The 13,159-nt window shown below is 56.6% G+C and overlaps 2 protein-coding genes across 2 annotated transcripts; both read left to right on the plus strand.

The window, feature by feature from the left end:
- Positions 1 to 2,180: 2,180 nt before the first annotated feature.
- On the plus strand, positions 2,181 to 3,536 carry OTOS (otospiralin). The gene is made up of 4 exons (XM_032638470.1): positions 2,181 to 2,260; positions 2,538 to 2,640; positions 2,757 to 2,783; positions 3,297 to 3,536. The coding sequence occupies exons 2-4, from the start codon at positions 2,583 to 2,585 to the stop codon at positions 3,479 to 3,481; spliced, it is 270 nt and encodes an 89-aa protein (XP_032494361.1). The 5' UTR covers positions 2,181 to 2,260; positions 2,538 to 2,582; the 3' UTR covers positions 3,482 to 3,536.
- Positions 3,537 to 7,784: 4,248 nt separating this feature from the next.
- Positions 7,785 to 12,424, plus strand: COPS9 (COP9 signalosome subunit 9). The gene is made up of 3 exons (XM_032636858.1): positions 7,785 to 7,913; positions 9,723 to 9,795; positions 12,155 to 12,424. Exons 1-3 carry the CDS (start codon positions 7,851 to 7,853, stop codon positions 12,190 to 12,192), a joined length of 174 nt encoding a protein of 57 aa, XP_032492749.1. The 5' UTR covers positions 7,785 to 7,850; the 3' UTR covers positions 12,193 to 12,424.
- Positions 12,425 to 13,159: the final 735 nt, after the last annotated feature.

Genomic DNA, 13,159 nt, shown 5'->3' on the forward strand with positions numbered 1-13,159 from the left:
AATGTGAAAAAGAATGGAAATATGTGTGTGTATAACTGAATCACTGTGCTGTACACCTGAAACTAACACAACTTTGTAAATCAACTCTACCCCAATATAAAATAAAAATTCAGTTAAAAAAATAAAAGTAATGAATTAAGGAAAACACGAATACCCACAAAGAAGGAAAAACATATATACCCATGGCTCCCAACATCATCACTGCTCATTACTTGTGGACTTTTTCTATGTATAGTGGTTTTTTTGAAGTAATCAGTTATAAAATAAGTACTTGTAATTTTATTTCATTTTCCCTAACATCACAGGGATGTTCGCACATCGTCTTCAGACATGGAACCGTTAGTGATGGACAACGCGGTGAGGACGGTAGCAAGACCGGCTGGTCCCCGCTCCCCGCCACGCCCCGGCCAGCTGCACACTTCCCCCGCAGAGCACCGGCGGTCCCAGGCCCACCGCAACGCTGGGCCCGAAACGCACAGACGCAAGACCCCGCGGAGGCTGGTTCCCGCCCGCCCTTCCAGACTTCACATCCTCAGCTCCCCGCACTGCATAAGGCCTGTTCCTACCTAAACCCTGTGTCCCCTTACGCTCCGAGTGGCCCTGTTGGGTGGAGTACTGGAGCCGGGAGAGGGGCCCAGGGGATTACAGAGATCAGGAGGGGCTCTGGAGCTGCTTCTCTGGCCTCTGACATCAGTGGCGCCATTCGCAGTGGTCAAGGGCCTCCGTCGTCCACGGCACCAAGTGCAAGACCGAGTCCCGAAGCCAAGTGCCTACAGGAGGCACAGCTGTGGGTGACCAGGCAGCTGCTGTCACAGTCCCTCAGTGGGAATAAGGAGTAAAGACTGTTGGGTTGGCTGGTAGCTTCTAAGTGTGCTGGTGAATTTGGGAAAAGGAAATGAGGCACTCAGAGCTTAAAATTCCCAGCCAGGGGCAGATAGAGAACCAGAAAGCATCTGTGCTGTGCAGAAAAGCCCCTCAGACAGGCCCGCCCGCGAGGCTGGCCCTGGGCTGGGAGCTCCCGGGAGGGGCCCCAGCCCCCTCGTGGAGCAGACGGCCTCGCTGCCCCTAGACGTTTGTGCCAAGTGAGGCTCCTGCGGAGTGCTGCTTCCTCCTGGGAGTCTGGAACCTTCACCAGGCACAGGTGCCCGCGACCACTCCCAGGAAAAGCCCCAGGCACTGTGTCTCCGACGGGCTCCCCGGGGAGACAGCACCTCACAGTCTCATCATGGCTGGTGGCAGAGAGCTAAGTGTGTCGTGTGCTCACGCCTGGTCCCCGACTTGTCCCCACCAGCCTCTTCCTTTTACTGATGTTGCTTTGTATCCTTTCTCTGTCCTGAATCCAGCTGTGAGCATGGCCTCTGCTGAATCCTGGGGGCCCCCTAGCGAACCTGGGAGAGGTTCTGGGGACGCCGACACAGTTACCAAGTGCCCACCTGAGGACCCCAGCTCAGCTTCCCTAAAAGAATTTCTCTCTTGGAGGCACAGGGTCCGACTTCTGGAAATAAAACCCAAAGTTCAGCCTGGTGTGTGGCCGCATCACAGGCAGGTTGAACAGAGGACTCTCGGGTCCCATCTCTGAAAGTCTGGGCATTCTGGGGGGAAGAATAGCCCCTCCTCACTTGGGTGGGGACGTGTGAGCAGATTCTGGTGGAGCCGGGGACTCGAACCCCTAAATTCTGCTGGGGCTTCTCTGCCAGAAGACATCCTTCCTGTGCATCTGGGGGCTATAGTCCCCTCATACCTGAGTAACCTGTAATGGTCACCTGCTAAGTAGCTGTCTTGCGTGGCGACAGACTTAATCACTGCTTATAAGCCAGAGGCGCCAGTCTGGAGGCGGGACATCAGGCTGGACACCCCGCTTCCTGCCTGTCCCCGGGGCAGCTCTATGATTACCCTGCTCCCACAAGGGGGGCGTTGCAGCCCCAATGTCAGACTTCGAATGTCTTTCTCTCCTGGTAGAAAGGAAATTGGGTTTATTTTGAGTACCAATGTTGAATTCAGTCCTCAAACCTTAGGCCTGTGCAAAAATGTTTTTCTCCCAATTTGATCTTTGGATCAGATTCCCAAAAGTGGACTCCTGGGAGTTGGCTGCCAGCAGGGTCACAGAAGCCCTCAGTCCTCTGGGCGGGGCTGGAATATTCAGTTTGAAGGTTCACGGAGGTGACGTCTGCCCCTTGTCCCTGGCCTTTTATAAAGAGGAGCCTGTGCGCTGACAGCAGACGCCCGTCAGGCTACACGGCTGGGGGACAGCAGCTGCGAGGTAACCTCTGGGGAGGGCATATGCGGGGGTGGGGGGTGGTGGGGGTGGGGGTGCATTCCTTAAATAGTTAAATTAAATAAGGCCAACTGATTCTGCCTCGGGGGTTAGCCTCAGAAGAAAGGTTTGAAGCCACTGAAATTGAAATTGTCATGAAAACACCGGCAACTTCTCTTTTTACCAGAGCTGTTTTCCCAGGAGTGGCCCACTTGTGGGTGGCGGGAGAAGTGGCGGTCCGAGGGGTGGGTGGTCTCACCTGTCCGGGTTCCTCTTGCTGCAGGTGGACCTGAGCACCATTGGTCGGTGGGGGACAGACCTGGGGAAGATGAGGACCTGCCTGGTGCCTGGGCTGGCCCTCTGCCTCCTGCTGGGACCTCTGGCAGGTGAGGGGCTGCCTGCCTGTCCTCCTGTGCTGTCCTGTCTAGGCACTGGGGTACGGGTGGGTGGTGAGGTCCTTCCTGGGGGGCCTCTGGGGTGACTTCTCTCCCTTCCCTCGCAGGGGCCAAGCCGGTGCAGGAGGAAGGAGGTACCGTACTGCTTTCCTGGTTCTGGTCTCACGTGTCTGGGGGCGGTGGGGGAAGAAGAGTGGCCGGGTGGGAGCTGGCCTCCGGTCCAGAGCAGGGGAAGTGGGAGCCCCGGCTCAGGTGTAGGCTGAGCCGCACTGGCAGAGGGACTTCAGCCTCTTCCCTGGGCCCTGTCCTCCAGCCACTGGGGACACACCGGGCAGGAGAGACCCTCTGAGCCCCCGAGGACCCCAGCATTCTCATCTCAGGCCCCTAGTCCCACCTTGGTGCAGAGCATCCAGACTCCAAGGCTGGGGGCTGTGGTGTCCTCCGAATCCCACCCGGATGCCCTGCATCCCGCTCAGTGTCTGCAGGATGGGCCAGACTCCGCCCTTCTCCCCTCCTCTGTCCCCCAGGCCAGGAGTTCTGAGGGGCAGGGCTGGTGTTACCCACAGCTGCTCCTCGGATGTCCAGGCTCAGTGCCTCCGCGCAGGTGGGGTGGCTCAGCCCCTGAGCAACGGTTGTCCTCCCTCTAGACCCCTACGCGGAGCTGCCGGCCATGCCTTACTGGCCCTTCTCCACGTCCGACTTCTGGAACTATGTGCAACACTTCCAGGCCCTGGGGGCCTACCCCCAGCTGGAGGACATGGCCCGCACCTTCTTCGCCCACTTCCCGCTGGGGACCACCCTGGGCTTCCACGTCCCCTACAGGGAGGAGTGAGCATCCGGGGCAGGGGGCCCCCAGCCCGTGGGAGTCGGGCCGGCCTCGTACTGAATAAACTCCTGACTTGAATGCACGACGCGCGTGGTGGTCTTCTTGGTTTTCTTAGGAGAAGCATCTCCACTCTGCTCCACTTACTCTCTCATTTGACAAATCAGCCTGGCCCCTCTTGCCCATCAGGGAACACTTCTTAGAAAGGCCTGTGCATGGTTTCTGTCCACCAACTGTGCACCAACTGTGACTCCCCCTGTCCTCACACTGACCCTAGGAGGATCCCCAGAGTGTAGGTGGGGAAACTGAGGCAAGCAGACACCAGCTAACTGCCTGGCTTGTTGACGGGACCCAGGTCCCATCCAGGCAGCTGTGCCCCAGGAACCCCCCCCCCCCCCACCGCCTTGGCCACCGAGCTGGACAGCAGGCAGACCCACAGCGGCCTCCCTGGGCTGGACGCCCTGCCAGGGCTCCACCCCTCATGCTCAACTCACACCAGGGCAGCTGTCTGTGGGCATTGCTGGGTGCCTGGGCGCTGGTTCTGCAGGCAGAAGGGCCCCCAAAACATGACCACCAGCAGTGCAGATTAGGGGACTTGGGGGGAGTGGGGCTGCCTGCCCTGGGCAGAGCCAGGACGCACGAACTTCGGGCCCCACCCCATCAGATGGAGAAGAAATCGGTTTAATGGGCTGCAAGCTGCTTGTCTTTAAAATAAAATAATAGAAAATACTTCCTATTTAACTTTAGACACTGGCATTTGTACTAGCTGCTAACCATAGAAACCATTACACATAATAAGAATTTTGTAAGGTTTTGTGAAACTCGTGTGCTGCGTGTTCTGTTCGTTGGAAATATGTGATGGGAATGAACTCCATCCTGTGTGCAGCCTCCAGGGTCTGCAGGCTGTCCTTTAAGGTGAGTGAGAAGTAGGGGTTATTCTGAGATTTCTCTCCCGGGACACTGGCATGGACACCCAGCTGTGCTGGGAGGGACCTGGGAGGGGGAGGGGAGGTGGCCACGGTGCCTAGACAGTGGCTGCCCGCTGGCCCCAGCCGTCCAGCAAGGCTTCCTGCCCTCACTTCTGTCTCCACCTCCTGTGGCCAACGTGTAGCTTCCCTCCCTGTGTCCAGGCTTCAATGTGAATGAGGAAGAATCTGTTGGCCTAGCCTGTCGCTTCGGGAAAAGCCAGTACGTTCTTTGTTTCTTTTCCCCCTTGAGCTGGTCTGAGTTTGGTTTCTGTAAATTAACTACACACACACACACACACACACACACACACACACACACACACGTCCCGACTCCTATGAGAGTCCACTTGTGGGAGCTGGGCCTTGACCAAACGTACCAGACGAAAGGCACCCTCACCCCCTGGACATGGTGCTGACCTGTGTGTTAATTCGTGTGCGTGCGTGTGTGTTTGTGTGTGTGTGGTCATTTACATGCCACTCGGATTTTCATGTACCCAGTTACGTCAAGCATTGGAGAATGACGGCTCCAGATGCCCCTCAAAAGTGCTCGAAGGACTGCCTCCCATGTACCTTCCGGGGAAGCCCCTGGGGTGCCCTGGCCAGAGCTGTGTCCCCTCTTGGACACTCCCATGACCACCCAAGACACATAGCTGCATTATTACGTGTCTTCAAAGTCCCAGCTGCCCTTCTGTTCTCAGAAGAAGAAAGCCCCACCCTCAAGCAAACCTCAGCAGATGCCCTACCTGCCTGCCCTGTGGCCCCGGGGGCACCTGGCTCCCCATTTAGGACTCAGATTTGGCTGTGACCCTCTCTGTTCACCTGAGCACACACAGCTTCATTTCCCTTCTGTGCACCCCTCTTGGTTTCCCTTCACAGTCAGACCTGGTGGCGGGGGACCCCTCCACTTCCTGCCCCATGTCCTCAGCTGGCTTCACCCCTCAATGCTTGCTGCCAACAAGCACCACCGGCAGCCACTGTCTTCTCATCCCTACCTTGGCCGCTGATGGCCTGGGGGACCACACGCCCGCTGTGCCCAGCAGTCAATGCCCGTGTCGACTGAAAAAAAACGCACAACCTAGAAGTTGAGAATTATGTTTTATTTGGCAGACATACTGAGGACTTAAGCTCAGGAGACAGCCTCTCAGGTCTCATGGTCCTGAAGAGGGAAGGGAGGAGCCAGGATCTATAGTTTTTGCCAAAAAAGACTAGGTAGTTGGGACATCAAAAGATTCCTGCTAATTAGAGAAAACCAGACATCTCAAGTTAATAAATTTAGTGCTTTTCTTTGTATGGGAGGATGCAAGCGTCTGGGCTCACTGAAATTACTCCTTTGATATGCACCTGAACTCTCCCAAGGGCCAGGATCCTGCTTTCCTCCATCCTGAATCCCCTCAGGGTACACAGTGGGAGCCGCTGCAGAGGCTGGGGGCCGAGGCCCTCAACATCCTTTGTTTACTGATACCTCCGGGGACATTCTTTGTTCACACCTGCTGTCCTGGAGCAGTCACCAATAGGGTCCCTTTCACTCTCAAAGGATATGGTCTGGATGGGATCACCCAGCGACAAGCCCAATCCCCTGGTGCTCTCGGGGGTCACCCGAGCCGACCCTGTCCTTCCACCCCTGTGACATCACTGCCCTGCTTCTGTTCCTCCATAAACATCAGTGTCCCCTGGGGTGGACTCTGTGCCCCGCTCTCCTGGAGACCTCACCTCTCCACAGGAATGGGGGTCCCTGTGCTTTGAAACTACTCAGAAGGGGAGTTGGCTGGTACCATGGACTCAGGCTCCACTGGTCTGACTTTCCCTCGGGCACTTGTGGTGACTCGTGTCATGGTGACATTGGAGGCTCACCCACCCGGCCAGTCACTTTCCCTTCTCCCTTGGCCCTGCGCTGTCCACCCACGCCTGACCCAGGGCCACAATCCCTGCTCAATCTAGGCTCAATTCCCGTCTCCCTGGAAACACCCTCCCCCTCCCCCTCCCCGCCCCCACTTCTCTGGCAGCCCAGCCCCCAAGCATACGTACTTCTAAAAGTCTAGCTCAGATATCTCATGCTCTCCTTCCCCACCATCCCTTCCCCTCTCCCTTCTGCCCTCACTTCTCTCTCATTCATATTCTTTTAAAAAACTTATGATAAAATACATAGAACGGAACATTTACTACCTTAAGTATTTTTGAGAGGCATTAAGTGCGTTGACATTGTTATGTGACCATCATCACCATCCATCTCCAGGCTATTTCTTCTCCTCATTAAGCACTAACTCCCCCTCCCCCTCCCCCAGCCCCATTCTACTTTCTGTCTCTATGAATTTGATTACCCTGCGTACCTCATATAAGTGGAATCATACAGTATTTGTCTTTTGGAGATTTCACTAAGCATAGTGTCCTCAAGGTTCATCCACATTGGAGCAGCTGTTAGAATGTCCTTCCTTTTAAAGGCTGAATAATATTCTACCGTATGGATGGACCACATTTTGCTCAGCCATTCGAATGTTGGTGGATACCTACCCGAGTTCTTTCACATTTTAGCCATTGTGAAAAATGTTGCTGTGAACGTGGGTGTACAAATATCTCTTCGAGACCCTGCTGTCAATTCTTTAGGGTATATGCCCAGAGTGGAATCCTGGACCATACGGTAAATCTATGTTTCACTTTTGAGGAAACTCCATACTGTTTTCTACAATAGCCGCACCATTTTACATTCCAACCAACAGTGCACAAGGGTTCCAATTTCCCCACATCCTTGCTAACATTTGGTATTTGCTGGGGTTTTGACAGTAGCCATCCCGATGGATGTGGGGTGGTATCTCATTGTGGTTTGGTTTGCCTTTCTCTGATGATCAGTGATGTTGAACATCTTTTCATAGGTTTATTGGCCAGTTATAAATCTTCTTTGGATAAATGTCTATTCCAGTCCTTTGCTGATTTTTTAATCAGACTCCTTGTTTTCTGTTGTTGAATTTTAGGAGTTCTCTGTACATTCTGTATATTAATCCCTTATCAGATATATGGTTTGCAAATATCTTCTCCCATTCTGTGGGTTGCCTTTTTACTCTGTTACCCACGCATATTCTTTAATGGGTATTTCCTGGGCACCTGGCAGTGTCAGGCCCTTAGGTCCAAACTGTCTGGGGCCGCGGTGAAGTCTCGCCTTCCCTTGTGTGCCGGCAGCCACGCGGAGACCCCGCCCACCCCAGCCCCAACCAGGCCAGTCCTGCCCGCCCCGACTAATGGAGGAGCGGACCATAGCGTGGAAGGTCCTCCGGCGGCTAGACCTGCCAGATGGTGGGGGGAGGAAACCATAGAGTCGGCCGTCCTCTCGAGTCTAGACTTGCCAAGGCGGGGCTTGCACCGGAAGAGGGAGTCAGCGGGCCGGAAGTGGGTCGGGGACGCCGGAGCTGCAGGCGGGGATGAAGCCGGCGGTGGACGAGATGTTTCCCGAGGGTGCGGGGCCTTACGTGGATCTGGACGAGGTAAGGCGGGCGGCGCCGGGCCGGGCGGGAGCGGAGCCAAGGCCAGCTGTCGGGCGCGGGCCGGGTTTGGGGCGAGAGAAGGTGGCGGCCTGCATGGGCGCGCTCGCCGTCCCGGCGGTTCCTATCTCGGGCGAGAGAATGGGGCCTCCGGGAACCCAGTGAGGTGGCGGCCGGGATGGCTACGGGCCGGGGTTGCGGTGAGCGTCGGTGCCCGCGGCCTGGAGCCCCGCAGGAGCGATTGGTGGGGACCCCGGGGACGGGGTTGAGCTCGTGCCAGGTGCTGGGGAGGAGGTAGGCCCCGGCCGGGATGGTGTGCTGTGGCGCGGCGGGGGCGAGTCCCCGTCTGGGAGGAGGGGAGACGAGAGCTCGGCTGACCAACGGCCCTTGGTTGGGAAAGAAGCGGCCGCCAGCCCGCGGAGCGGGGGAGAGGGGCGCCTGGCAGGTCTGTGCTCCGCGCGGGGCAGTTGCGAGGGTGGTTGTGTCACCCCATCCTCTGGGCACAGGGCGTTCCTGTCTGGTGTTGGCGGTGTGTGCTCGGAGTGTCAGGCCGGCTTCGCGGGGTCCGGACCTCGATTTCTCCTTGTCAAACCTCAGAGGGAACAGACCCATTCTGTGTGCTCCTGGGCGTCCCTGGGCGAGGCCTGGTGGATCGGGAGCGAGGCCTGCAGGGTCTAGGGGACGGCACGTCGTGCCTGGGAGAGCGGGAATGGGATGGAGCCGGGCAGGCGGGGTTGGGGGACAGATGGTGCATGGCCTGTAGCCGTCCTGGGACAGGTGGGCCCTCTGCACCCCAGCCCCCGAGGCACCTGCACTCACCCCCTGCTTCTCAGCCCTGTGCTCCAGGCGCTACCTTAGGCAAGCGTGGAGTCGCTGGAGGGCTTTAAGGTGCGGAGTGACGGCTGTGACTGGTTCGTGGCGCCGTCGCTCTGGAGGGTTTGGGGTGAGAGAGTGGGGCAGTACAAACAGGGGGACAGGGGGCGCGAGGAGGGTCTGAATGAAGGCAGTGCCTCCAGAGGGAGGTAGGCGCAAACTCTGCAGCTGTGTCACAGGTAGAATCTGCACAGCTTCCTGTGGGGACGGGGCAGGGGAGGGCGCCTGAGGAGGGAAGGAAGGCTCTGAGAGTCCCTGCTGCTAAGGGATCACGGGAGGTGCTCCGCCCTTTGAGCCAGCAAGAGGCAGGGCAGACAGCCTGGGGCGGTCGGGAGTCAGGGTGGCAGTCGGGAGTCAGGGTGGCAGCAGGGCCTGAGGGCCAGCCGTCCAGGGTGCTGCCACCAGAGGCCTCTGCTCTGGCTGTCGCCATGTGACTCTAAAAGAGGCTCAGAATCCTCGCCACGTTGCCCAGCTTTGGTTGTGGCGTTGTTTCACTGCCACCGTTGAGTGGTGGCAGTGGGAAGGCCCGTGATGGCCCCGCCCCCCTCCCCAGAACCCCAGGTCAGCAGGTCAGTTTCTCAGGGGAAATGGTTTAACACTCAAGAGCAGTCCAGAGCAGAGCAGTGGTCAGGCTCAGTTTTGCGCGCGCTCGGGGCCTCTTGTCCAGGTGTGCGCAGCAGTGCCGCTGTTTGGGGCAATGGCAGGACTCTACGGAAAAGGCGAGAGGAGTCGAGGACGTCCGACCGAGGGGACCCTCGCCGTAATTCCTTGGAATGCCGCCTCCCCAGCCCCGCGCGCACTCCCTCCCTTCCCCTGGACTAAATGTTGTCTCCGACCTGGACACTTTCTGCCCAGGAGTGGTCTGGAGCCTGCGTGGCACTTATACCACCCGTTCTCTCGGAAAACCCCGCTGCCATGAGCTTTCCGTTCCCTCCCCAGGCAGGAGGCAGCACCGGGCTCCTGATGGACTTGGCGGCCAATGAAAAGGCAGTTCACGCGGACTTTTTTAACGGTAAGGACGCTGGGATTGGCTGGCCGGTTTTAATCTGTTTCTTCTGCAAGTTATGCCGTGGAGCAGCTTTGTGACATGAGTGACTTGGATCGTAGACCAGTACAGGCCAGATCTTGTGCCATTCTTGGAACGCCGTGCAGCCCTGCTTTTCAGGAGGGAAAAAGGCTTCCAGTCTTATGTTCCAGTTGTTGAGTTTGAGCCATGAACGTGCACTTGGACACCTGAAACTGTAGCAGGGTCTGGTCTGTCTGGCTTTCTCGTCGCCCCTCTCTCGCGATGGCTGGTTTGCTTTCCTCTCCCTGTTCGCCACTGGGTTCCTGTCCCCTGGGCTCTGCCTGTGCAGAGCGGCGGCCACACTCCTGCTCTTCTCCGCCCCTTTTCTCTGACACCGGGAGCTACTCGCATGTAAGGGCTTAATGCTAGCTTCAGGAACATGGGTGGGGTTTTATCAAATAAACAGTGAGAAACCAACTTTATAGGAAATCTTCATATATGTTTGAGGGGGTCCTTCTTGTGTCCCCTTCTGGTTTCTTAAGGCCTTGTTCCTATAGGGTATATTCATCCCTACCAAGGGTTAAATCATAAGAAACACAAGATCGCTTTCTTAGGAGAGTAAAGTGGTATTTTATCTCTTACCTTTCGTCTGTCATCCAGGGTGCCTGCCACTACAGAGAACTTTCGTCACTCGTTAGTGGCAGCCAGGATGTTGCCTTGCCATATTGGTTTTCAGGGGCCCCGAACCGCTCTGGCCCGAGCCCGTGTTGTTTTTTCTGGCTGCTTTGCAGTTGTTGCCTAACGAGAGAAGCCAGGCTGCTGCACGAGGGCAGCCTTCCCAGGGAGCCCAGCTGCTCTCCCCAGGCAGCGTCCCCGCAGGACTGAGGGGGGTGACGTTTGTTAAGTTCTCCGGGGGAGCAGGTGTGGGGAGCACGGGCTGCAGAGCCGCCGCTAGGACCTCACCCGGGTAGGGGTGTATGGTCCCCAGTGCGGCACGATCCACTCACATTTTGAGGGTCTCCTTGCAAGCCCCCCTCCTGCCCTGCCAGCCCGGGGCTTAGAGACAGTTGGCTGTGTTCTAGAGTTCAAGGTCACGTGATATCCACCAACAGCCCTTTAATTCTGACAGAGCACCTGTGAGAAGGACCCAGGCCTTCAGGCCAGGTGAGCACGGGAGCAGATGAGGGTGCTTCTCCCTCCGAGTCCGAGTCCGGCAGGGAAGAGAAGGGGCGCAGGAGAGCAGACGCCGCCCGGCAGGTTGTGACGGCCCAGGTGTGCCGGAAGCTGTTCCCGCGATGAAGCCGAGTGGCCTTTGGAAGGACTTGTCCGTAGTCCTTTTCACTCATGATTGAACAGATAGGTTTTGATGGCCTGTCGTCCCCTAGGCAGTGGAGTTCAAACCCCGAGCCAGGTTCGCTCTGCTCACTCAGTGTTTTACAGAATGGGAGCGCTAGACGGGGTGGGCCGGGACGGCTCGGGGCGAGAGCCCAGACAGGTGGGCGCAGGGGGACAGTGGCGGAGGTGCGGGACCACAGGCCAGGCCAGGCGGTGGCAGAGGCGGGCCCGGTGGGGCCGTGGGGGGGCGGGGCGGGGCAGGAGGTGCCTGGGTGCCGCCTTTCCCTGGGGAGCAGGGGTGTGGGGACCAACCCGTCCTCCTAATGGCTCTTCGTTTACTCTGCATGTTCTCAGTGCATGGTACACGAGTGGCTTTTTCTCTTCTTGTGAAAGTAACACATAACCCGTGGTGGGGATGTAGAAAATATACAAAGAAGTAAACAGAAGGACAGATAACCATGAGTTTGGCTTTGAGCCCCTCGCAGGATGCAGTGCGCTGTGAATTTCTGGCGTTTCTTCTAGTGGGAATGGGGCTCAGGCTGTTTCTCAAGCTTAACTGTAGGTCAGACTCTCTTAAAGGGAGTCGTTCTCACGGGGCTCTGTCCCTCCACCGCCTTTCTCCCCCCAGCTCTGCAGTTTCCTGCTCACAGCTGCGAGCGCAGGCAGCTTCAGCCCACCTCCCCTGCCCTCCACGCAGCGTTGGCGAGAGCAGAGCCCTGGCCGCGCTCACGGGCACGCAGTCACGGCTGTGAGGGGTCGCCCACGTGGTCCAGAACACACCCTCGTGCATTTTCTTAAGATTGTCATCTAAATAGAAACAAGAGTAAAGGTGCACTCTGGACTACTGTCCCTTTGGACTGTATGAGCCCCGGTTGGATAAAATTGAGAGCCTGTCCTGGGAAAAGTCCTTTATCAGATTGTTCACTGTTTTCTCTCTAGTTTTGAATGACCATATACCTCATTTTATAGTTATTTCCTCAGCTGTAGACCTCGTGTGCCCCAGCAATGTGTGATTTTGTTCATTTTGTAGATTTTGAAGATCTCTTTGATGACGATGATATCCAGTGAGGTGTGTCCGGCGGTGCGTTTGCCCAGGCTTTGCCATGACGTGGTGTGGTGGATCGCCTCAAAGGACAGTTTTAGATGGTTCCAGAGAACTTGTGGAAATCACTTGAAATTTGGAGATGGTTAACGAAGAAGGAAAAGATGGTTTTAACCATCTGGATGAGGCCTGTTAATCTCTGAATGTGACCGCCTTTTGTCCTTAACTTCAATTAAAACAGTGATGTTATTACTTGCAGGGTGATTTTAATGCTTGCATTTTTGAGTGAATATTACAATCCCTAGACGTCTCCTTGTGCATACGTGTACATGCATGCCTGTGTTCCATGCTAAGAGAAACAGGTCTCAGCATAGAAATACATGGTGCACTTTTTGTTTTTGCGGTACGTGGGCCTCTCACTGCCGTGGCCTCTCCCATCGCGGAGCACAGGCTCCGGACGCCCAGGCCCAGCGGCCACGGCCCACGGGCCCAGCCGCTCCGCGACACGTGGGGTCTTCCCGGACCGGGGCACGAACCCATGTACCCTGCATTGGCAGGCGGCCTCTCAACCACTGCGCCACCAGGGAAGCCCCACATGGTGCACTTTTTGCTCTGTGGCCTTGAGTAATTCTGACAGCTCACGGTTGCTAACGTGGTGTTTGTGTTAGACCCGTAAGCGGTGCAGGCTGGCTCCTGGAAGTGCCTGTGAGACCTTACTCGGGTCCCATCCCTCCCCTGGAGGCACATGTAGCTGCGTGTTTCCCCTCCTAACGTCAGAGCAGCTGCTGTCCCCAAATCTGAGGCTGGAAGAAGCAGGGCAACTCGATAATGACTCTGAAAGAGATGCCTCCTACCTGAGAAACGTGTGCATTGGTCCATCTCAAAGGACAGCGTAGCACCTATGGGGGAAGTTTCTTGCTGGTCCAGCTCAGCAATTGATAATGGTTGTAAACACTAAGATTACTATTTCATATCAGTCTCGAAGTGAAGAAT

Source organism: Phocoena sinus, chromosome 7 (assembly GCF_008692025.1).
Source record: "Phocoena sinus isolate mPhoSin1 chromosome 7, mPhoSin1.pri, whole genome shotgun sequence".
NCBI classification, from domain to species: Eukaryota; Metazoa; Chordata; class Mammalia; order Artiodactyla; family Phocoenidae; genus Phocoena; species Phocoena sinus.